This window comes from Triturus cristatus, chromosome 4_1, assembly GCF_964204655.1.
Source record: "Triturus cristatus chromosome 4_1, aTriCri1.1, whole genome shotgun sequence".
NCBI classification, from domain to species: Eukaryota; Metazoa; Chordata; class Amphibia; order Caudata; family Salamandridae; genus Triturus; species Triturus cristatus.
Genome location: NC_140585.1, coordinates 235944866 through 235969295, shown reverse-complemented (window position 1 = coordinate 235969295; position 24430 = coordinate 235944866). Strand labels below are relative to the sequence as shown.

The 24430-nt window shown below is 47.2% G+C and overlaps 2 protein-coding genes across 2 annotated transcripts in view; one reads left to right on the top strand and one right to left on the bottom strand.

Moving 5' to 3' along the window:
- SYN3 (synapsin III) overlaps nucleotides 1–24430 on the top strand; it is a 1380627-nt gene that overhangs the window by 648015 nt on the left and 708182 nt on the right. The window lies entirely within an intron of this gene.
- The window catches only part of TIMP3 (TIMP metallopeptidase inhibitor 3), a 50922-nt gene continuing 45886 nt past the window's right edge, over nucleotides 19395–24430 (bottom strand). The window contains exon 5 of the mRNA XM_085651960.1: nucleotides 19395–23299. Within this exon, the coding sequence (XP_085508086.1) occupies nucleotides 23102–23299 (198 nt within the window). The 3' untranslated portion in view covers nucleotides 19395–23101. The remainder of the gene's footprint in view (nucleotides 23300–24430) is intronic.

Below are 24430 nucleotides of genomic sequence, written 5' to 3'. Positions count from 1 at the left end.
ACCCCTTCGAAAAACACAGGGTCCCTTCACTTAAGATAGGCCCCACCTGTGTTCAGGGTGGTACTACCTCCATCAGCCAGGGACCCTACAGATCCCGGCTAGGCCTGCACCACCCCTTTGGGGAAACACAGGGTCCCTTCACTTAAGCTGGGTCCCACCTGTGTCCAGGGTGGTACTACCTTGCAGAAGTCCACCTCCTGCCTTGGCTAAGGAACACCCCCATGCTCCTGGTCCTGGGGTTCAAGACCCACAGGGCCTACCTGACTGGTCACCAGCCACCCGACCCCGACACCTCAGGGTCCACCACTAACCCTTCCCCTGGAAAATAGGAAGCTCATTGCCCCCACTCAGATCTCCACTGGGTCAGTTACCTAGCCCACCTAGGGTACCTAGGGTCTACCACTACACACCATCACTCAAGAACTACCCTCCTTGGGAGCCACCCACTACCAGGGGCCACCCCTGGGTTGCTCACCTCCCCACCAGTTAACCTGGGGGACCTGCCGGACACTCAACTCTACCACACCCTCGTCCCACAGTGGGAAAAGTTTCTTGGGGTCCCCCACCATGGGAACCCCTGGGGCGCTACTACACGGGGTAAAGAAACCTCCTGTCCCACCCTTCCAGTGGTTTTGGCCTGCGCCATTAGCAAGAAACTTCCAGTGGGGGAAGGATATCTGGGGCCCCTCCTTAGGAAACCCTCCCTGCCCTTAAAAAGTGCGGGAACCTCCCAGGACCCCTACTTCTCCTGTCCCCCTTGAAGGTCAATCCACCCCTACACCCCCACCTGTGATGTAGGTATCAGTTGCTGTCCCTATCTCTTGAGGAGACACCCTCCTCATGCAGGTGTAGTGTATGTAGTGTTAGGGTTCAAATGTGTACAATATGGCTCAGAACATTTGTATGCAATCATTTCCTGGAAAGCACCATCCCGCTAGCACATTATAATCAACATAGCATGGTCATATCAATACAGCTTACATTTAAACCATAATAACTTCACATGACACATATGGGTGCAGGGCTTTCCTTTCCCATACATTTAGTTCACATAACCAAAACGTTGAACCTTTCTCAGAGCCTTGCGCTCTTCCATTTGCTCATTGCTGCATAGGTAATGTGTGGCAAAACTGGACTTATCAAATGCTATAAATGCACACCAGAATGGGATACTATGTTTCCCGCCGCTAGACACCAATGTTGGAAAACGAGGCAGCATCTGTGAGGCCTGCACAAATAACATGACTACATTTGTCCTTCACTGGGAACCAAACACCCAATTGTAGCGCCTGACTCTCAGAGGGTAGCGTTGCAGAGCAGTCTGAGGCTTACTCAAGGGAGGTGGTATGGGCTAGTAATCGCCATTTGCAGGTGCACAAAAATAACACTCAATAATTGATTGTCCAGTCTGTACTTTGCTTTATAAAAGTAAGAGTACATTTATTAAACACACACACCACTCAATACTATGCACCAATTTACAAATATACATAAGCTGTTGGAATTACTTTGTGACATTGCATAACATCTCCACCCCTCCCGCAGGGGGGGGTGGGGTCTAGTACCACCACTCCCATGTATGCACATCAACTTGCCCTCAATGCAGTTAGTTAAACATAACCTGGAGCGAGGGCCCTGCGCACTGGCACCATCCCAGTGGCGACCCACCCCATTACCTCAACAAGCATTAAAAAGAGGTAAACCTGCCTTGGTGACACATGACCCTGACTGAGCATCTCCTACTGACCATAAAGTATGCACCTCTATATCTTAAGGGCTAGCAGTCTGGGGTCTTCACCTAAGCGCAGCAGCAAGAATCCATGTTTACGCACACTTTAGAATGACAGTACTCATCACCTTGGTTGATCATTTGAATGCATTTCAATTACAGCCCCTAAGGGCATCACAGATGAAATCACAGGATTGCGCATATACAGCCAGACACCCTAGCAGGACTGTCTGGCAACATAGCCCCACTTGGCTTATGACATCTCCTTACACATTTGACTTACAGTCCCTTCAAAAGAAGTACTCCTGGCAACTACACTTCTCCTGCAGTGTGCCTCTACACTTTAAAAGGAATCCCAGGTAAAAGCATGAGATTACGTAAATACAGCCAGACCCCCTAGCAGGAAGGTCCAGACACATAACTCCATTTAGCTTAACATCACCTTACACAGGTACTTCACTTTACACATGTGACTTTCAGTCCACCTAAAAAGAAATAACCAATAGTAAATGCATTTCGGTGCAATTACACCACTTCACCTCCAGGGGATGCCCTTCTCCAGACATCCCCCAACTCAGCCCTTCAATCCGTGATGCACTTCATAGTACACCCTCAGCTGTAGAACATAAGTTCCAGCCTAGAAGGTGTTAAAGGCTGGCTGAGTCCTGAAGGGGTTATTCTTTCAGATGCCCCGTGAAACTTAGGGGTGGACTGTTCTGCTTTATGCTGGGGGAGACTGCGGGGCTCCTGCAGCCCCCCTGCACCCCTTTTCACACGTGAGGGTGACCCCCTCCTCTGGGCACCAAAATGGCAGACTTCTTCGTGCTGTGGGGGGGAAGACTGGGCCTCTCCAGCGGCTCCCCCAGCACCTTTTCACAAGTGAGGGTGACCCCTCTCCTCTGGGGGCCACAAAGCACCAAAACAGCAGATTTCCAAATTCCTGGCGAGGCATTATGGGGCACTTCATGCTCCTCTTTACCAGCCCCCGCCACTGGGAACACTCTCCTCTTCCCTCAGGGTCTCTGATTCAGCAGGGTGCTGCCCTCACTGGCTCCCTGCGCCAGCCTCTCGCCAGGCTCTCCTTCTGGGACTCTGTTCTCCCTGCGCAGAGGCCCCTGCTTCTGTGCATCAGTCCTGGGCCCTTCTTCTGGTGCTGATAGGGTCCTGGGGGCAGTCAGGGGGTCTCTCCTTCCAACTGCCCATTGCGCCAGGCTCCAGCACCTTCAGCCTCAGACGAGCACACCCCAGAGAGCCCTTCTCTTCCTATGCAAGCACTTTTTTAAAAGTTGAGTAGGGGGCTGGCAGGAATTCTCTGTTGGTCCTATCAAACAGCTACACATCACGTCCCTGCCCCGGCTCCCTCCTTCTTGTCCAGCCTCTGAGCTTGTTCAATAATGGCATCGTCCAGGGTTTCTGGCCACATGTCTGAAGCCTCATCCCCCACACTGCCTTCCCTCCTTGTGCAGCCTGGTGCCTGGCACCCAGTGACAGCTGCTAATTGATGAACCTGCATCCCCTCCCATCTTCTCTTCAGGGAGAGGAGGCCCTTGCTTGTGGAAGAAAGGTTATCAATCCATCCAGCTGAGGTCAGCCCTCAGCCTGGGTCTGGTCCTGGCTGGCTCACAGAAATATGACAGTTCTGGATGACCCAAAAGCAGTACAAATATGACTTTGGACTCTGCAGAATACTTCTTTTCACCTCCAATACAATGGACTTTAGTGCATGTCTGGAAACTGTAGGCCTTGTGGAAGTTAATTTAGCCATGGGCCCCACATTCCCTTAGGGAAATAATGAAGTGAAAACACAGTAAAACACACTGACTTTCCCTGGTATGTCATGTCTCTTTCCAGCGTATAAAGCCTATTCCATATCACCACCTAATACTGCATAAGTCCTGCCACACCATTCACTTTGTAGCTGCTCCTGGACTGCGCACTCTAGGAATCTCCCCTGCGCAGCCCGTACACGTGTGCACACGCATGTACACATGTGTCTGCATGTAACCAGCCCGGTGTCCCTTACTCCAGCTGCTGCGCAGTGGCCTGGTCAAGCCAGGGGAACACCAGTAAAATCCCCATGCAGTCTCTTACATCCTGAGTTCACTGTGGGTGAGTTCCAACTTATGAGGCTCCCCCACAGTAAAAGCTCAACAATTAGGTGCTCAAAAAAGCAAAAAATCCGGCCGGCCCATAGTGTCAGAACCACCTTCTAACAGCATACCACAAGAAATCACACATCATTTGATTTTGGTTGTACCCCCTGTTGTAGGCTTAGGGGGTTCACTAGTTCCAATAGGCAGGCCACTTCTGTGGCTTCTCTTACAGTTCACCTACACCCTACAGGGTGGAGGAGAAGGGTTAGAGCCACAGGTCAAGGATTTGGAAGAGTCTCCCTGAACAGGTGTTTTAGGATGGCTATGGGCATCAGCACAGATGTTGATCTTAAGATTTTCTTTATGCTTTCTGTTAAGGAAGTCGTGGCAAGTGTATTGTCAATAGTACAAGCTTGGCCTACTTGAAAGAAGGAATAAGGGTGTACCCTCAGGCATTTATTAATATTAAAAATTTGATCAATCTCTAATTGGGGAGCGGTGGTAATTGTGTAAACTCAAAAATAGAAATTGCCCCAAAGAAAAATGGCATGCAGTGATTGAGATGTGAACAGCGATGCTCACCTTGAGGTTCAGAAATGTTGTCCAAGATTTTCCATAAGGGATTTAAATATGGGTTCTGTCTGACAACTTATTTTGTTTTATGCTGATTTACATTACATGTAATGAACAGGGCATGGTGTTTAACCATAGCCATTTTGTATGCCTATGTTATACTAGGCCCGCACTGTGTATTCACGTTTCGTACGTATTCAGCCTCCTTGTCATTTTGGCCCTCATAAGCGAGAATGTACTACTTCATCTCAGGAAGGTATGTTCTCTGTGTCTTTCGAGGTCTTTTCTGTTCTCATGAGAAAAGCGAACACCTGCTGAAACTCCCACTCTCTGGAGTTTCGGTTTCTGCCTGTGTATTTCCCTCTGCTGCTTATGAACATGTACAACAGCGGGTATATTGTGGGAGGAGTTAGCATGGAACTGCGAAACGCTGTCTCACTGAGTGTTTATTTGTAGGTTGAGCCTTCCAGATACCACCGCAGTCTGGGTACGAAAGACATATTGTGGCCTTACCAAGAACATACAGAGGCTTGCAGCCCATCCAATGCTTCTCTTGGGTTGGCTTTACTGTCAGTCTCATTTGACTCCTGCCTGTTCAATGGTTTTTGGCCCCCGCTTGTCAAACTTGTGTTTGTCCCTTCCATGGCGCATAGCCTCTTTACCATCTCTTTGATTGGCTGGCTTCTTTGCGTCCACTGCTTGCTTTTAGGGATCTACTTTTTTTCTTTTTGGTGAAGCACTCCATGAGAGTGCATGTGTTTTCCAGCTCTCTCCCTCGTGTGATTCCCTCCAACGCTAAATTCCACCCTTGCACTTTGTGTTGCCGATTTAATCAACAACATTCTTGCACTGTGTTGCTCTCTTTCACATGGTTTTAACATACATTCATGCTTTGCTGTCTCGCTGTAATGCACACGGATAACTTCCTCTTTTGCTGCTCTCATAAACAACACTTTCTTTAAAATACATGTACTTCCATTGTGTTCTTTTAATAGTGCTTTAAAGCCTTTACCATACATTCTTGCTTTTTCATCTCATGGAACTGCACACTGATAACTAATTTGTCTCTCCCTTTGTCTTGTTTGCAACATTTCCTGTGTGCATTTATTTTAAACATTAGCAACATGTATCCCCCCTGTGCGCCTTGAGGCTCGTTCATCCGTAGACCACCCAATTCTTTGTTCTTTTACACGTCCTTCCAGCTTTTAATCTTCTATCTACAATCCCTGCTCTTTAGTCTTTGAATTCCCCTCAACTAACTGTTCCCACAATGGAACACAGCCATTGTTATCTTTCTTTGCCATCTTTTATTCTAACCACGTTTTGAATATGTTTGCTATTCGCTCACCACATTATTCCTTCTAAGCTAATGAAACAGTTATTATGGCACTTAACTAACCAGACATTTTTTCTTCATTATCGAGTCATCCTTTGATGTGGAAGCTTCACCTTCATGGCTCCATAAAGGTGTGAAGTAATGCTCCTGTTCAGTTTTCTTTCTCATGGTGCCGGGCGCCATTCAGTCTCCTATGTTACGCTTTTCTACACCAATTTCACTATTTTCCTGTGCAACTGGAGAAGTGTGGCTCAATGATTAGAGTGGCAGACCCTGATGCAGAGGTCTAGCCCGGGACCAGGGTTCAATTCCCTGCCTCGGCGGGTCTTGGGCTCAAAAATTCCACAGACCTGATAATTCTCGCCTCGGAGCCTATTCCAATCATGGAGTCCCACTCTATAACTCTGGGCAATAGCTTGCTTAATCTCCATAACGGCCCCCACAACGCTAAGGATGCCTGGCCTCCACCTTGGGGGTGCCCAGGAGTGGACGCCTCACAGGGAAAGCCAGGATGGGTTCCACAGCGGTATTCGTACAAGCGCCTTGAGACCCTTGCGGGTGAGTAGTGCGCTATACAAGTATCAAGTTTTACTATGCATTAGCTTCAGAAGTGCACAACTGTGCCAATACGTTTGCTTTCTACTAGCCATGTATTTGTTTGTAGTCTTGACTTCCAGTAGAATGTCTATCACCTGTTGGAATTCCAGTGTATGACTCACTGGACTCCATTCTTGTTGACGATTCTACTTGTTCCCTTGTGGATTATAAGTGAAGTACAAGCATGCGTAACACCTATACACGCATCTCAATTGAAGCTAACCGAGTGCCATTGTCAGTATCCCTGTGAAAAAGTTCATCAAGAACTGGAATGAGATGTAATGTTATATATGAAGACTCGTTTACCCACCTGGATAAGGCAACAACCATAACAGCAGCAATGCTTGCGTGTACTGGCAATGACAAAAATGATCCAATGAAATCCACACAAACCTTCTCCAATCCATGTGCCACAGCACTCACATGTTCATGTTCCAATGATCTCATACCCCTTTTAAGCATTTTTCAGCTTTCTTACAGCCATGACATACCATGACCCAACCTTAAACCTGTCCGTCCATGGCGGGCCACCAAAACCTTTTTCACAACAACAATTAATCGACTATATTCACAAAAGGACATGCTCCGAATAGAGCAAAGCCTTCTCTGCACACCATCCCCTTAACAAGCCTGACCACCGCGATCAACTTTCATCCTCCTTCATGACATTCAATCAACTCTTGGAAACACAGTTAAACAGCGCCTCAGTAGTGTCATCCATACCTCCAACAACTTCTATGGTTTCAAATTCACAAGAATCATTAATCTCATCCGGCAACCTTGATCAACAGCCCACTACACTGTTTCTTCAACCAGTGACATATTCCACCTTACAACCATACTCAAGAAACTATACAGTAAGCCTAACCAGTCAACCCGAACAGTTTTTAGTAGCACCAACATTCAAAGAAGTGGCTTGTGATCTGACCATAAGATGATCGTACTACCCCTCACAAAGGGTAGTTAACAGCCCATCCAGAGGCCAGTGCCTCCCACTCTCTAACTCAATAGTTCCTTTCCACATCAGACGATGAACGTGAGGCAAATGCCACAGTTTTCTCAACTCCATCATGTACATGAGACAACACTGCCCCTAAATCCACTCCACTGGCATCAACCGTGAGAATGACTCACATTGATTTGAACTTTGTATTTAGTTTACTGCAGTGCTTAATTTATGCCGGCACTTAATTATCAGGGCCGGGTCTACACTTACACTTATACACAGGATGCAACTTATCTTCAAAAGGTGCCTCAAAAACGGTAGGTTACTTTTGAGTCAACACGTCTTATCGGAGAGAACAATATTCATGAAACAAATTGGCAGCGGGTACTAAAGGTCACATACATTTTTTTTAACAACAGATTTTATTGATTTTCACAAGTGCCAAATGAGCAAACCCCAGCAAGCATTATACATGTAACAGACACATTGTAGAGATTCTCGGCACCAACTATCAACCCCAATGAGGGGCTGCAAAACATCAGACCAGAACCCCCCCTCCCTCAACCACGCACCACACACACTACGGACATCATAAAACAACATTATGTAAGCTTGCTCCTTGCCTACGCGCAACACTATTGCATTAAACCGGTGAGTTGCTCACTACTAGCCTGTCAATCGGGTCCCAGGAGACCGGAGGCCCCAAGAGTGATAGATCAATGCCTCGGTACTTGGCCCAGCCCGCCCATATCTTACTGTGCTTTTACGGACATCCCTGTGCCTGAAACACCGCCACTTCAGCCGACAGCCATCTATCCATGGCCTTTTTCCAATTACCCACACTAGGTGGAGACTCTGCCTTCCAGTGTTGCACAATGTCACGCTTGGCAAGTGTAAGACCCAAGAATAGCAAGTGCCGTTTATATCTGTTTCCCCCGATGTCTTCCATGCCATGTAGGAGAATCAGCCTTGGGTCTGCAGGGATGTTCCACGCTAGGACCCGCCCCAAGCATGACCTGATGCCAGACCAGAAGTGTTGCAGCGCCCCACAATTCCATACCGTGTGAAGGAACAACCCCTCCTCCGAGTCACAGCGGAGGCAGGTGGGAGACTGGATAGCCCCCATCTTATAGAGGCGTAGGCGTGTATAGTAGATCCTGTGGAGGTACTTAAATTGGATCAACCGGTATCAGGTGGAGACAGCTGAGTACCTAGGGCTTGCCAATGCCTCAGCCCAGTCGTCGTCCGTCAAGGTGGGCACATCCGCCTCCCACGCCGCCCGAGTCTGGTGTATTGTGGTTATTGTTTGATAAATTTGTCTAATTTTATGGTCCCCCATGAGCAACTGGCTCTCAAGCGGGTGAAACTCGGGCAGAGTCGTGAGGTCTCTTATTAAAGGGGCTACGGCATGATGGAGCTGCAGATATCAATGAAATTGTGTTTTATGAAGCTTGAAGTCTTCCTTCAGCCTCTGGAAAGACTTGAGCGTGGACCCCTGCATTATATCCCCCAACGTGGAGATCCCTAGGTCGTCCCACCTACGGAACCCTACCAGAGATGAAACCGGCTGGGGGTGGGAACCCTGCCAAAGAGGTGTGCCGCATGTCAGCTTACCCCACCAACCCATCTGGCAGACCACCCGCCTCCATATCTGGATGACTGTCCCACAGGCCGGGGGAAGCTCCGTCAGAGACGAGGAACTATACAGGAGGTGGAGCAGCGGGGTTTCTGCCATGAAGAGTCTCTCCACAGCATAAGCTGGGTCTGCCTGGTAGCTATACCACCATTCGTTTATCACTAGAAGGTGCGATGCCCAGTTGTATGCCCGGACGTCTGCCACCGCTATCCCGCCGCAGTACGTAGATTGAACACATGTTGCAAGCGCCACCCGAACCGCACCCCCTCCCCCAGAGAAACCTGTTTAAAAGAGCGTTGATTTGACGTAACCATGATGGTGGGATGGGAAATGGGTAATTCTGCAGCCGATAAAGCAGACGTGATAGGGACACCATTTTAAAAATGGCAGATCTGCCGTATAACGAGAGGGGTAGTTGAGACCACACCGTCGTCTCATCTCTTACCTCGTGGAGCAATGGCGCAATGTTGCGTGACCATGCCACAGTATGGCACCGCGCGATATACACCCCAAGGTACCGAAAACCTTCCTCTGTAACAATCAACTGCGAGGCCCAAGCTTGAGACTGCTGATCCCCGGTGACAGGGAACAAAATGGACTTAGATGGATTGGCGTAAAGCCCAGAGGTCTCCCCAAAAATCCACAGAATCTGGAGCACCCGAGGCCCGGAGACTCTGATATAAAAAACAAGGCGTCGTCTGCATAAAGCGCGATCCTCTTTGAGCACTCCAGTGACCAATCCAGACCCCGAAAGACAGAGTCCAGGCGGACCCAGGCAGCCAGAGGCTCAATGGCCAACACAAACAGAAGCGGGGAGAGTGGGCACACCTGCCTCGTGTCCCTGCGGATGGGGAAGGGGGCCAAGCAGTGACCCGCCACTTGGACCGATGCAGTGAGGTCTGTATATAGTAACTTTACGTACGCCCTGAAGCAGGGGCCCAGATTTACTTTCTCCGGGAGCTTAAAGAGGTTCTTCCAGCTCAGAGAATCGAACGCTTTGTCGATATCTGCGAGTAAGACAGCTGCGGGGCACTCCAGGTGGTGGGCCTCCGCCACAGCGTTGTGGGCACATCTGATATTATGTCTAGTGGACCGGTGGGGCATGAAGCCCGCTCGTTCTGGATGGATACATGTACGGAGGCGGTCCGCCAGTACCTTCCCCAGCACCTTAAGCTCGAAATTTAACAAAGATATGGGGCGGTACGAGCCCGGATCTTCCGGTGGGCGGCCCGGTTTAAGAAAGACTACGATCTCCGCATGCCTCCAATCCTGAGGCAGGACGCACCACTCCGAGGTGTTGCGGAGCGCTCCCAGTAGATGAGGTCCCAGAGACTCCAAATGGGACCGCAGGAAGTCGCATGGGAACCCGTTCGGGCCAGGCGCACGTCATGGGTGTATGTTGGATAGTGCCGCCTGTAGCTCGTCCAAAGAGATGGGTTCCTCCAAGACGGCACGTTGCCCATCCGAGAGGCGGCGGGGAGGAATATCTATGAAGAAGGCATCTATAAGGGATTCTGGAATAACCTCCCGATCCTCATAACTCCGCGTAAAACTCTGTGAAGGCCTGTACAACCACCTCCGGGGAGGCACACATGACCCCCTTAGGGGACTGTAAGAGGGGAACCTACGTCAGGCTGCCCTTGCTTGACATAGCCTATGAAAAATCTGGCTAGACTTATCGCCCCATTGATAGATCCTACACTGAGTGGCCAGCCAGGCCTCTTTGGCAGAGTCTGTGTGAGTTTGATGAAGCTGCTGTTGAACATGCAAGAGGTTCCGTCGGGCAGCAGGGGCAGAGCCCTCCACCACCAGGGACTGGAGCTCAGCTTGTCTATTTTCCAAGTCGTGCACCTGAGCCAGGCGACGCTGCTTCTCCCCCCTGCGATAGCTGATGTCGACACCACGAATCGTGGGCTTGAACGCCTCCCATAGAGTGACCGGGGACTGGCAAAAACCGACATTAAAGCTGAGATAATCAGTGATTGCCCGACTCAACGTCTCCCGATAATTTGCGTCCCGAAGAAACTAGGGGAACATCCGCCACCTATATGGGGCCCTGTAAGTCTGCAGGCACAGCTTAAGTTGGATCGGTGAATGATCAGAGAGTCCCCGGGGCAGTATGGACGTATGTGACACCCTATACATGTAGCTATGTGGGATGAACAGATAATCAAGGCGAGAAAGAGTGGGGTGGACCGACGATGCGTAGGAGAACCCGACTTCAGAGGGGTGAAGGGCCCGCCACGTGTCCACCCGACCCAGAGTGTGTGCCAGCACGTTTAGTTTGGACGTAGTGGAGGGTATATCTGGTTGTCGAGCTCGCCACCTATCCAAGGGACCCAAAGTGTTGTTCCAATAACCCCTAAGCACCATCAGGCCACCCGGAAGATCTCCCCAGAGCTGTGTCAATTTATCTGTAAATGTCTGGCCTAGCGGTGGGGGGGCGTATATACTGCCTATTTTAATCTGTTTGCTGGCTACAGTACCCGCAATCACAGTAAAGCAGCCACCGGGATCTAGCCAGTGTCGTATAACCTGGAGCGGCACTCTACGATGTACAAGTATGGCCGTGCCCCGCACCCCTCGAGAACAGCCGGAATGATACACTGTAGTGTAGCCGTATCGGGCGAGGCACGGGGCTTTCATGCCCAGAAGGCGTGTCTCCTGAAGTAATAGGATGTCTGCTGTGTAGCGCTTCGCCTGCTGGAGCACGGCCCCAGTTTGACATTAGTTAGTAAACCGTGCACGTTCCAGGCGAGAATGTTCATTGTCCCCGGTGTAGAGTTACCTGGCATGTGTGCCATCCCTAGAGATCAAGACAAAAGGGGTCAACCGGTGTGCACCCGGCAGAGCAGTAGAGTGTGTGCATGATGCGGAAACAAAAAACAAAATAAACAATAACACAATAACAGTCCCCAACCCCTCCCCCCCTCCCATACTTCCAGGAACACAGAGTATATGTTGCGGTGGAATCCCTTCCCTGGCCCTCAACAGGATGACTCAAGCGGTTCCCCCAATGGATCCCCCCTCCCAGCTACACCCAACATTACCCAAACATTCGGGGCGTACTGTGGCTGATCCCTCCAGGGCTGGTAGTAGTGACCCCAACCCTTAACACCCACGCAAGCCAGTAAGTCCACTGCTAACAATCGTGACCCACCCCGGAAGTGAGCAGAAAGCAGAAATGACCATCGTGCCCCAGTCTACCTCAGTCCCCCGTGCCTGTCGGTTCCTGGGCACGCCAATTGGAGCGGGATCTGTGGTGTCTTGACATCTCGTCTCTGCCCTGGTGACCACTCCGATGCGAGCCCTGGGAGGAGTCCGAGTCCAACGAGGGCGGGGAGTGCGGTTTGAGGACCCTACGCTCATCCATCCATACAAAAACCTCCTCTTGGGTGTCGAAGAAAAATGTTTTTGTGTTATACATCACTTTAATCTGGGCCGGGAACATCAATACGTAGGATAAGTTCAATTCACGCAGCCGTCTCTTGGCCGCCACAATGACTGGCGTTGTTGCACCAACTTAGTATAATCGGGGAAAACCATGATGGGATGTGACTGAAAAATCATTTTGTCCTTATGTAGCCGGTCATACCTGAGAATGGCGTTGTGGTCTGCATAGTTAAGGAGCCGGGCGATCACTGGTCTCGGACACTCCTCTCGTGGTGGCTTCTTGGTCAAAGTGTGGTGGGCCCTCTTGACCACGAAGCAGGGGGACATCTCTTCAGGGGGCAGCAGCTCCCTGAGCCACTCCAAGATGAAAGTGTCCATAGATGACCCCTCGCAGCCCTCTAGGAAGCCCACCAAACGGATGTTATTGCGGCAGGCCCGCCCCTCCGCATCCTCAACCCGGGCTGCCAGGTCCTGCGTGTGCTTAGTCAAATTGTCCACCTTTTGCTGGAGTGCAGATATGGAGTCCTCCACAGTAGAAACCGCCTCGGTGATGCGGTCGACCGCCTTCCGCAGATCTTGGCGGAGAAATGACACCTCCGACCCCACGGCTCAGATCTGAGCCTCAAGAGCTGAACGTGATTGATTGATCGCCTCCAGCAGCGTCGCAGTGTCTGAAGACAAGCCCTCTGCGGATTCCCCCCTGGAGGGTTTGTGGTGGTGTAGAAGTCCATTGTATGCTGCTTGGGTGCCGATGCCCCCTGCCGATCCTTGCCCATGGCAATCTGGTGTACCTAGCCGGGGGGAGCCCTCACCTGGTCGGTTTTCCCCCAAGGGTCAGCGTCGAGGGCAGCAGCTCCGATCAGCAGCAGGCAGCCACGTACAGTCCCCACACCAGGCCCAAAAACAGGGAATCTCTCTGGTGTCCTCCGCTACCTGGCAGACAATGACCTGGCCCACACCGGATCCAAAGGTCACATACATTTAGTAATAACTACTTCTTGGCTGCCTCATAGTTTCTCGACAAAAGAGCATTCCAGAACGCGTTTGGATTAGTCTTGCGTCGCTGCTCATATAATCATGATGATTCACAGTTAGGACGTTGTACGGCTTCCAGGAACTATGTATGGTGGACAGCACATCATTCTGAGCTGCCAGCGAATTGAAGTAGGTGTCTATGCTCGGAAAGAATAATAAATAAAACACCTAAACCTGCCTGCTACACCGTTGTAGGAGTGGGATGGATGGTTAGTAGTTGTGTTGTTACCATCATTGGCAGCATGGCAGGGGCAATGTGTGGTGCAAGCTGCAGTGGCGAACCGAGGAGAGCCCCGGGACTTATTATTTTACAAATTAAGCACCGGTTTACTGATTGATAATAATTTGATGATTTTGAATCTGTACACCTTTTAACCTTTAATAAACCTTCATGCTTAGAAAACGTAACCACTCTGTCTTCTTTGTGGAGCCTAATGTGCTTCACGTTATTTAAATGTGTTGAATTGATGCCTAGACTTACTTGTGGATTGTGAGTCATCAGAGAGCGCTCTAGAGGCCCTGAAGTTGCACGAAGAAAAGCGATCCCACAAAATTCACTAGGCTCCCATTTGGTTTAGCTTTGCTGGCCAGTGTTTTTTTTAGAGATTTATGTCTGGAATCTTGACTGGGGTTAGGAAGGTTGTTTTCTTCCAAGACGACATTCTGGTCTTTGCTGAATCTATGGCTTCACACAATAATACCTTGCAGCAAGTTCTGAATAAGATTCTGTAATCCGGCTTGACCCTCTGTAAAGACAGGTGTAGTACTTTTTGCAGCAAATTAAAAACTTAGGGTACCTAATTATGGGTGATAAGTTTAAGCCCAAACTAAATTTGATAAGTATGATTGTCAGTGCTGCCATACCTGATGGGAAAGACTAACCCGAGTAATTTATGGAGTTGTTGGATTTCTACTCCACGTTTGTCCATAATTTAACGAATAAGACAGAACCCTTGCAGATACTTCTCTGGAAAGGAAGACAAATTGAGATGGGAGACAGCCATTGTCTGAAATTAAATCCGAAATTGCCCATGCAGGTATCTTATTTCAGTTTCAGACAGACTTGAAGACATACCATATGCCAGAGAACAACATTAGTATAAGAGTGTCTTAAAGCAATAGCTAACTAAATCAGTTCTCCCCTAAAGAGGGAGCACCCTAGTCTGCTGCAAGTTGTCTCGAAGTGGCCAAAAGCTTGTATCCAGTATGTCTGAACGTATTCTACTTTGCACTACCTTAAATCACACAATTATAGCAATCTCTACAACTACACATGGTTCCGATAAAACACTCCAATCAGGTTAAGGCACACAGAGACAATCTGAGCTCATTACTTTCTCAGGATCGTTCACAATTAAGCTTCTCTAAACGTCCTTCAAACTTAGGGGCTGATTACGATGGCGGGCGGATCGCCACCGCCGACCTGGTGGTGGTGATCCTCCCGCCATTGTAACCTGATTTATCCACCACCAGATTAAAATGGCGGTGAGTACCGCGGTGAACGGAAAGTCCGTCTGCCGCTTTTCCGCCGGTCGGCAATCGTTCCGGCTTGCCGGACGGGCGGACTTGGGTCACTAATATGGTGGTGGTGCCTAGTAGGCACCTCCAGCCATATTAGGATGCTGGGTTTAAAGGCCTTTCGGAAAGGCTGGCGGGGATTTGCTTTGGGGGCCCGTTGCAGGCCCCCAGAGGGGGTGGGGGGTTCACTTGGGGGGGGTACTCATGGTACCCCCCTCCATTTCCATGCACAAGGTAGCAGGCACCGCGCGGTGTCTGCCACGTTGTGCATGAAAATGCACATGTCAATTTGGCATTGCGGCAGGGTGCTGCTGCAAGCAGCACCCGCCGCAATGCTAAATTGCGGAATGCGATCGACAGAGTGGCGGCCGCATCCAATTTCGCGGGCGGACTTAAGTCAGTCCGCCATCCTAATCACCCCCTTAATTATCTCCAACATAATGAAATACATTGGGCAGCCTGTGCTCTAGAGGTGTCTTTGTTAAAGTAAATTGAAACATTCTACAGTTATCACGTAAAGGAAAACAATGCACAAGAGAATGAAAACAAAGACGCTGTATTCGTAAATGTGAAGTTGGTTTCTCCTAGAAATACACAAGTGATATGAAACAAGATGGCAACTAGATGTCAGCCATTTTAAAATGTAGGCCTACATTAGCTATAGCAAATCCAAACTTGAATAATGCAGTTAATAGCATTTGTATTTACACATGTTAATGTCGATATGAATGCAAAACATTTCATATGAAAAAAAAGACTCCTTTTTTGAACCATCTGTCATACACGCATGTCCCGGGCATTTGCATCTTTCCAACCTTCCTTTGCTCCTTCTTTCAGGAAGGATAAGATGATACTTCATCAGTGCAGGTTTCAGAAGACAACTGAGAACTGGGGAGATGTTCCTGAAAGCCTCTTTTCTTGTTCTGACATTTTCCTGGTTGGTCTTTCAATGAGAGCAAGAATGTGGATCATTTAATATTTTACTATGTCAATAACTAATAGCTATTGTCATTCAGAGGAAGTGGACATGTATTCTTATAAAAACTTCTAAACTTAACTGTACCGTGGTGCTGGCACATGCACTGGACTGACATGGCAGCTGTTGAAGCAGCCTGATTAATTATTGTGCACATTTAATATTTATTGTCACAATTGTAGAGCATTTAAAGAAAGTACCTGCATAGATTAACATTGCAGGTAACCCCCCTCTTTCTACTTTCAGAAAACATTTAAAACCTTGGTTTTGGAAATTATAGTTATGATATCTTTATAATAAAATCCCAGTGGGGCCAAATACCAGTGGTGTACCCAGGGCGAGATACTGTTCCGGTCAATTCTAAGTCGCTGGTATTCCCTTACATGGTATTAGCGTGTGTGAGAACCCAGGACAGAATTTAGGAGGAACACCTGTAAAGGCGAAAAATAAAACTCACTTGCCCACCCTCCCGATGCAGGCAGGAGACTACCGATTTCAAGGCTAATCTCCCGCCTCCCGATTCCTAAATTCAAAAACCGGATTCCTCAGCGGGCTTCAGATGGCAGCGGCTGATCTTGTGTGACTCGGAGTATGCACTGCCAGTAACCGGCTTCTGCAAGCAAGTGCACAACATTTTTGTCACACTTTGCCTGCCTGCCATAGCGATTTCTCTGTGCTCCTGACAGGTATGGAAAAACGTATATATGCATTTCTTATATCCGATCCTGCAGCAGCACAGGTGCATTTCCCATACATGACAATAGACCCGATGCAGGCCGTAGTAGAGGTCAATGAGATTATTTTTTTTAAATCTCCCACTTTCCTCTTCCAAAATGGTGGCATGTATGCCACAGAATGCTCCTCCCCTGACTGCGTAGAGCCTGCCCTGATCCTGTGACCCGCAGAAGCCCCACTCACGCCCCTGTCTTCCCCACACTACACATTTCACATTGGCCCCTCCTGCTCCCAATAACCACCTGCGTAGAGTAGGTGGGAAATGGGGACAGAAAAGTAGCCAAATCGGTGATAACCATACAAAAAGCGCCCAGGAATCCCAGGTCGCCACGGTTATTCCGCATTCTGGGGATACAAACTTGTAATTTCAGTGCAGATGTGCAGGTGCTTCAGTCACTGCTGCACTGTGCGACTCCTGGTCGGACCAGTGTGTTATCTATAGTACTATGAAGCCTTTACTTTAGTTGACTTAAGTAACCAATAACACACCATGTAAACAGGAGACTTTAGCATCCGTTTCTGTGGGTGATCAATGTGTTGGGTCGGTGATGACAATTATTAACATAACTTGCATTCAAAGGGGACAATGGCCCTGCGACAAACAAGGCTATGCAGCGGGGATCAAATAAAACCTGTTTCTACCATTAAAGATTGACCAGGTGTTAAAAGGAAATGTTTGTAATATATAGGAATACCTATTGTATGGTTAGGATATCATTGTATTTCTGTACAAATTTTAACAGGCAGTACAAAGAAGCTGAACAAGAAATGTTACAGATATGACTAAGGGATGCGGTCATTTCACTTAAACCGCCGGTTCATCTATCTTTCCCCATTTGTCTACGGTATCCATTATTCCCCAGTCTGTACAAGACCATTATGAGCTAGGCTGGCAGATATGGCATTTTCCTGGGTGCCACCAGGTAAGTCCATGACCAGTTTGACCCAGACTGGTATCTGTGGCATTTTCCTAGGTACCATTTTTTGCTTAGGTCGCCACTACCTAGAAATGACCCGTCCTACAACCACCTGACTGCCAATATACAATTTTCACCACGCAGAGAGACCTGAAAATGTAGAAAATGCATAAGAAGAAATCTTAAAGCAGAAGATGTTTTTTTATTTTATCCGACTAGGTATTGTTTGCTGTGAGAAAGTTTAATTTCCAGGGTACTGGAAGATCGGTCCCTATTTTATGACACTTCATAAAAAAGGTGCTTGGGTATATGTCCTATCACTACTGCAGCCCAGGTAGGCTGACTCATCATCGTCAGATATATCCATTAGTTTTAAAAGTTGTTAATCATATCAAGGGTACACTGTAAAAAAAGGATACTTTTGGGTATACCCCTAGATATTATCTGGACCCCTGTATTATCCTGTTTCAGAGAATATCTAAGGCATCCAAGTTTCGGGTGAGGAAACTCCTTAAGTATCTGGTTTGATGTAGGACATTGTTAGGGCTTCAATAGTGATCAGACATATACCAAAGCACCTTTTTGTGAAGTGTGGTATAAGGGTGGAGGGTGTGCTTGAGCAAGACTTTTTCCATCCGTCTCTACCTCTGTGTTGAGACTAGTTTGTCTCAACCAGAGTGGAGGACAGCTCAGTAACATCACAGCTTTCGATGCCATCTGACCAACTTCGAGATTTCAAGTCCATTGCGAAGAGAGCAGAGCTTAGCCTAACTGGAGCCATTTGTCGGCAGAGGGAAAGACAAGACCACACAAAGAGCTAAGAATACTGCACCATCTCTGTTGCATAGGTTATGTTATGGGCATTTGCGACCAGGATAAACCATTGGGAGAATGTGTGCTATGCATTTCTCACAGTCCAGTATCTTTCCACCTGGTTTCAGTGTTACCTGAAACCAGACTCTGCTTGGTAGAATGGGTTACGGATCATCTGTTCTCTTCATAATCTTGGTTCTGTGGCTGCGTCCGATTCAGTGCGTTGTAAGTCTGGAGATTTGTTGTTTAATGGCTAGGACCAGAGTGCTTTGTCACTTGTTTAACCCCTTGCCTGCTCATGACGGAACCACTCCGTCATGAGCCACGGGCGCCGTGTGCTCATGACGGAGTGGTTCCGTCATGCTGCGGCCGTTGGCGGCCGCTCCTCCCACGCGGCACTGATTCCCCGCCTGTGCGGGCGAACAATGCAAGTGGGCGGAGTCGTGACGGAACCACTCCGTCATGAGCACAGCGCGCCCGTGGCTCATGACGGAGTGGTTCCGTCACGAGCATGGCGGCGCCGCGCTGACCCCGAACCCCCCCAGCACCGCGGCGGAATTCGTGCTGCGGCGAAGGGGTTAAGCACATTTTAAGTTGCAGAAAGGGACACCCTTAAAGGTGATGTTTCTGTTTCTATGTGTGTTGCACGATGCAGCACACATAGAAAGAGCACATTACGAGCAGATATTAATAAATTCTCCTGTCACCATCCTAAGGCCAGGTTTTACCTCGCCTTAGCTTTTTGTCCTGCTCCAGCCATGTAAATATGGGGCAGCAGCAAAAAGCAATGGGTGTTGTGGCAGAACGCCCACTGCAACACCCACTGCGCACCCCTTTTAAGCTAAGTGGAGCGTGAAAGGGGGCCTTATTTACAAGACGGTGTTCAGCCGTGTTAAGTGGCTTAACACCGCTTTGAAAATATGGAGAATGGGATATCTCCACCATAACATCACTAAAAGTGACGTTCTGGTGACTATATTCCCTTGTAAATATGCCCCTTAGTGTTTTAGCTTGGCAACCTGGCATATGGAACATTTCTGGTGCTTCACCTTGTTGTAGCTGTTGGCGCATTTCAGAAAATGACACAAGGACTCCTCTTTAAAATAAGAAAAATGTAGTTTAATAAAAATATATACATATTTTATTTACATAAACAAATGAAAAAAACATCAGTGGATTCAAAATCAAGACAATACTCTGCATTTTCGCCAGTGAGAGAGAAATAAAAAAGGGGGTGATAAACCTTACCCCAGCTTAATTAATATGTTTGCGTTATATTTAAAACAATGTCTATTAAAAGTGTGGACTAGTTGAACTAGCTCTTCCAAAGAAAAACATCTAGTTAAACTAGCTTCTCAAAAACTTCTGACTGTACAAAATTCCTTCCTCAGACAGTATAAACTGTCTCCTCAAAAATAGTGTGAACTATGAAAATCATATCTGAAAAGATTCATTATATAAACTATCTTCAGATGCTCTGGTCTGCTTTTTCAAGGCACATGCTTGACTAGCCTGGTCGAACTAGCGCCTTAAAAGAGGATGGATTGCCAAGTTGAACAGTCAATAAGGTTAAGTAAACTTTTGCAGACTTTCTTTTCAGGTCTGAGGTCAGGACACAATCTTCATGCACTTTACCAAGGGGAGCTGGAAAGGGCACCTCACAAGAAAACTTTCATTCCTACTTTGAGTATCAAACAATCTTTATTTCAGTGGTTTCTCATTTTCCAAAAGAAAGCGGGCACATACCTGTGCCTCTCTTCTGTCCTGAATCTTTTAAATTCCACTGAATATAGCAGAAGATACTCCAAGCTTGGAGCACGTATCCAATTACACTAAGTTTTCACAATATCAGTAGTGGTGTTTGAGCATTGGCAGAGGGAGCCATGTTGGCTGGGTCTGTAGAACCATGGCCAGTGAGCCCATGCCTGTGACTATGAACTGTGACTGATTAGCATACATTTGCCGTAAATGGAGTCAGTTGCATAATGGTTGGATATACAGAAATCTAGGCTGGTTAACAGCCCTCAGGGTCGCAGTTGTGCACCAGTTGTGTCACTACACTTGTTCTACCTTGGAGGGGAAAAAGGCAACAAAGAATGCTCAATTCTTTTCAGAACAGTTTTGGGACCTTACAAGTTATGCTTTTGTTCACAACATAGCGGCAAATCCTTTTATGTGTGGTTACGGTATGGGACATTTCCTGTCCCGGTGCCTTGTTTCTGGAGGAATGACAATCAAGAATTATCCAGGTTGTTTGATTTTCAGGTGCCATTTTTCTTCAGACGGTACTGCACATTTAAGACCTTGTCCTTATATGAACAGAACAAAAAGTTGCCGAGCATGAATTCATTATTGACTTAGTAGACAACATATACTGGTAACCGCAGAGTTGCATCAATAGAATGTCTCAGACGCATTATTAAACCAGATTAGCCCCAAGGCCACATTTTGTTTCTGGCTCACTTGGAATGCAAAGTCACAGGACTAAAATGAGAGGAAAAGAATTGAAGGTCACTTACACCCAGATGGCTGAGGTCACTGGTTATCTTTTCTCCCACACAAAAAGGGCTCAATCATGAGTGTGTCAAGGTACTTCCAAATATTTTAAAGGAATAATTTACAATATATAAATACCCAGATCTGCAGAAGATTAAAATGTCCTCAAATTAAATGTGCAGCAATCGAATATTGGAGCTACAGACAGTGACAACATTTTGTAATTAGAAACATGCTATGCAAGTTATTAGAACACCATTAAGCCCCCATGTGTCTAATTTTTATCTTTCTCCTTATAATGTGATGTTTCTCCATGTCAGTTGTCTGTTATGAGAAGAAATAACGTGTCGGAATACAAACATGTTTAAATCACCTGCAATTGAAATAAACAAGTCATCTAGGGAAATAGGCAATGCAAAAATAACTTGCGTATTTGGAACCCTCACAACAAGTCTTCTTTTGCGTTACAGGCACTGAAGATTGTTATAGCAGCCTTAGATTTGACTGTACAGTATTTAATGCCAAAACATTCAACATTGGCTCCCAAACACTGTGTGCCCCTCTTTTTCCCACTTCTATTCCATAAAAATAAAAACAGCACGCCCTAATAAGACTGCTACCTGCTCAATTTTTCATATACTCTTTCAAAACCTAAAAAAAATGCCCTCACATTGTGAGATTTGCTTAATACTTTTCCCCCTCACAGGTTTTATATTCAAAAGTAGCCCCTCTTACTGTGGGTTTAATCACTTCCCACTTTTTCCCTTCAGTCATATAAAAACATTAAGTAGCCCCTGGCACTATGGATTCCCTTGCGGTCCTCATCCCGCTCAAGAACCACCCCTTCAGGTCTGTGTTTGGCTCCTCCTTCCCAGCTGCCAGATTAAACCTGGGCCCATCTCTAATGCCCCCAAACCCCCTAATGTAGATTTTGCATTCTCTTTAAGTCATGCAAAGCTGTTAAGCCTGAAGGGGCAGTTGACACATTCTGTGATGTCAGGTGAGACCTCACCATCGTTTGAGAGGCCAGTCCAGATATCAGTACTAAACTCAAAAAGGAAATGACAGGAGGGAAATGGTACATATATTAATTCTCCCTTAATCATAAAAATAATATTTAATTTTTATAATTTGGGTATTTATAATAATCTAGAGCGCTTAAAACGGTTTAAATATTTTGCCCCTCCCCCGCATTATAAATGATACGCAGTGCATCTCCCACAGAAGAATAAAAGACTGAGTTGACCTTCTTGGAATTTTAAGCTGCTCTCTCCTGCTTGGACTGCCATTGCAGAACAGAACGTGCAACAGGAGTGGTGTCCTGTATTCTCTTCTATTAGAGTGGTAAATAGCTTTTATGTACCTTTTACCTTGTCGGAACCGTTCCAGCAGCATGCAGTACAAACTGCTCTTAATTGTCATATGTTGGACTTCTAGAAGAGCCATGCTTTCCCATAACTTGAAGCAGTGCCCCTACAAGTGAATCTTACTTCCAACTGAGAAGCACAGCACTACTTAACTAGGAGGCCTAGATTGGGCGTTCCGCCAGTCTGGCCTTTTCCCGATTGGCTGTAGGCTTGTAGCAGATAGGATGGGCGGCCATGACCATACAATGCCATCTAGACCCTATTCTGGTCCTGTCCTCCTTTCGTGTGGATTGAACATTTTTGCCACAGCTGATTTTTGTTTCCCCCTATAGGAAGGTTATCACTCCCATAAACCTGATCTGCTTCTAAGCAAATGACAAGCAAGACACCCCCCTCCCACCCCCCCCCCCCCCCACTGTAACCACACAGTTTTGTGGAATTGTTAATAAAAGGCAGTTTTCAAGGAAAAGTTAGTGTTTTTTTCTTCAATATGTGCCTAGAAAGAGTAAATAGCCACTCAGTCTGCTTCGAAGACATGCACAAGGGGAAAGCAGTGCTCAGTCCCAAACCCCAAACAAAAAACAATCAGATACAAAACACACAAGACCCTTTCGGTTCCTTCTCTCCTTCTGAAACTGTAGTCGACAGCAGTCGTAGACAGCACTTCTCTAGGCCGGCCAACCCTTCTTCTGACCCCCACCGGCCAAAAATGTGTCTTTTCACAGTCTGAGTCTCTGACAAGGGGATTCGGGGTGTTACCAGGAAATGCAGTAAGTGATGTAAGAAAAATAAAGGTTGAAATAGACTTTTTCTGTTTTCTTTAAGTGTTCAAAGTGCTAAAAATTGTTGCAAGAAACCAGAGGACTTAATTTCATTGCTGCTGCATACATTGCAGCTATATCAGAATGACTGTCCATGGAGGCAGCAGCGGGCAAGCGCGCTCACGGGTCTGTGGCGTTGATGATGGTCTTGTCGGGGGGCGCCCAACCCCGGTACCAGCTGCAGTAGCCCTCCTTCTGCTTGATGCAAGCGTAGTGCTTGGACTGGTAGCCGGGGTAGCCAAAGTTGGACAGCATGTCGGTCCAGAGGCACTCGTTCTTGGAGGTAATGAAGCAGGGCAAGTAATAGCATGGCTTAATCTGGAAGGAAAAAAACACAAGGGAAGTTTCCCGCTATTTTTATTTGCATTTTTGGAATGGTCATTACCAAGCAAGCAAGGAGGACAGTGAACTGCAACATGGAAAATAAATATATTGTAATATTCAACAGATAACCTACAATTTTCCTTGTTGATTTCACACCAAACCCCACCACTACAACCCAGAGTCTTCAAACAATTAATTTCGGATATATACGACTTGCCAATATACAATCAGCCAACCAATATAGATTGACAGTACAAAATATCAACAACAGCCTATCCTATGTAATGCCATTTGGAAATGCTTTTTTAGGTCTCGCCTGAGACAGCGCTTTAGCGCTGCTCTCGCTAGAGCTTTTGTAAATGGGGGATCTGGAAGTGCAAACGAGTGCTTTCAGGCCTCCAAATACAGTGCATGTGCGCCGGCCGGGCACGCGCACCATTTGGAGGCCTGAAAGCACTCGTTTGCTTTCACTTTCGCGGGCCGCACGGCAGTAAAGATTGCAATCTCTTTGTTCCCAGCATCAGTGAGATGCAAATGAACAAACAGCGTGAGGCCAAAGGTATTATTTTTTTTTAAAACAAACCAGGTCACTGCTACAGTGAAAGGAACAACAAGCATTTACAATGCAATAGGTCTCGCATTTACGCGAGTTTGAGCTATTCACATTGCAAATAACAATGCCTTTTATTTGTGTTTTCGTTTTTAAAACATAAATTAAAGGCATCGTCATTTACAATGCCGATAGCTTAAACTCGCGTAAATGCGAGACCTATTGCATTGTAAATGCTTGTTGTTCCTTTCACTGTAGCAGTGACCTGGTTTGAAGTTGATTACTAAGAGAACCTTTAAACTGTAATCTGTCCTTGCACCGTACACAATGAGCTATGCAGAACTCACATCCTCATGGTCCCAGCACATGATCTTTGAGCTTGCAGGTGTTCTCAACTAATGGAATTTTGCAATAATGAAGGGCTCAGTAAAGGCTTGTGCACGGGATTTGGAAACTGCCTCGACTGCATTATGGTTTCCAAAGTTTGTGCCACTCCTTGTAGTCAGTCAGACCTTGATCCTTCAGTGCTGGACAGCTGGTCATTGACTTGGCACCTCTTCCCAGGCAGAACACAA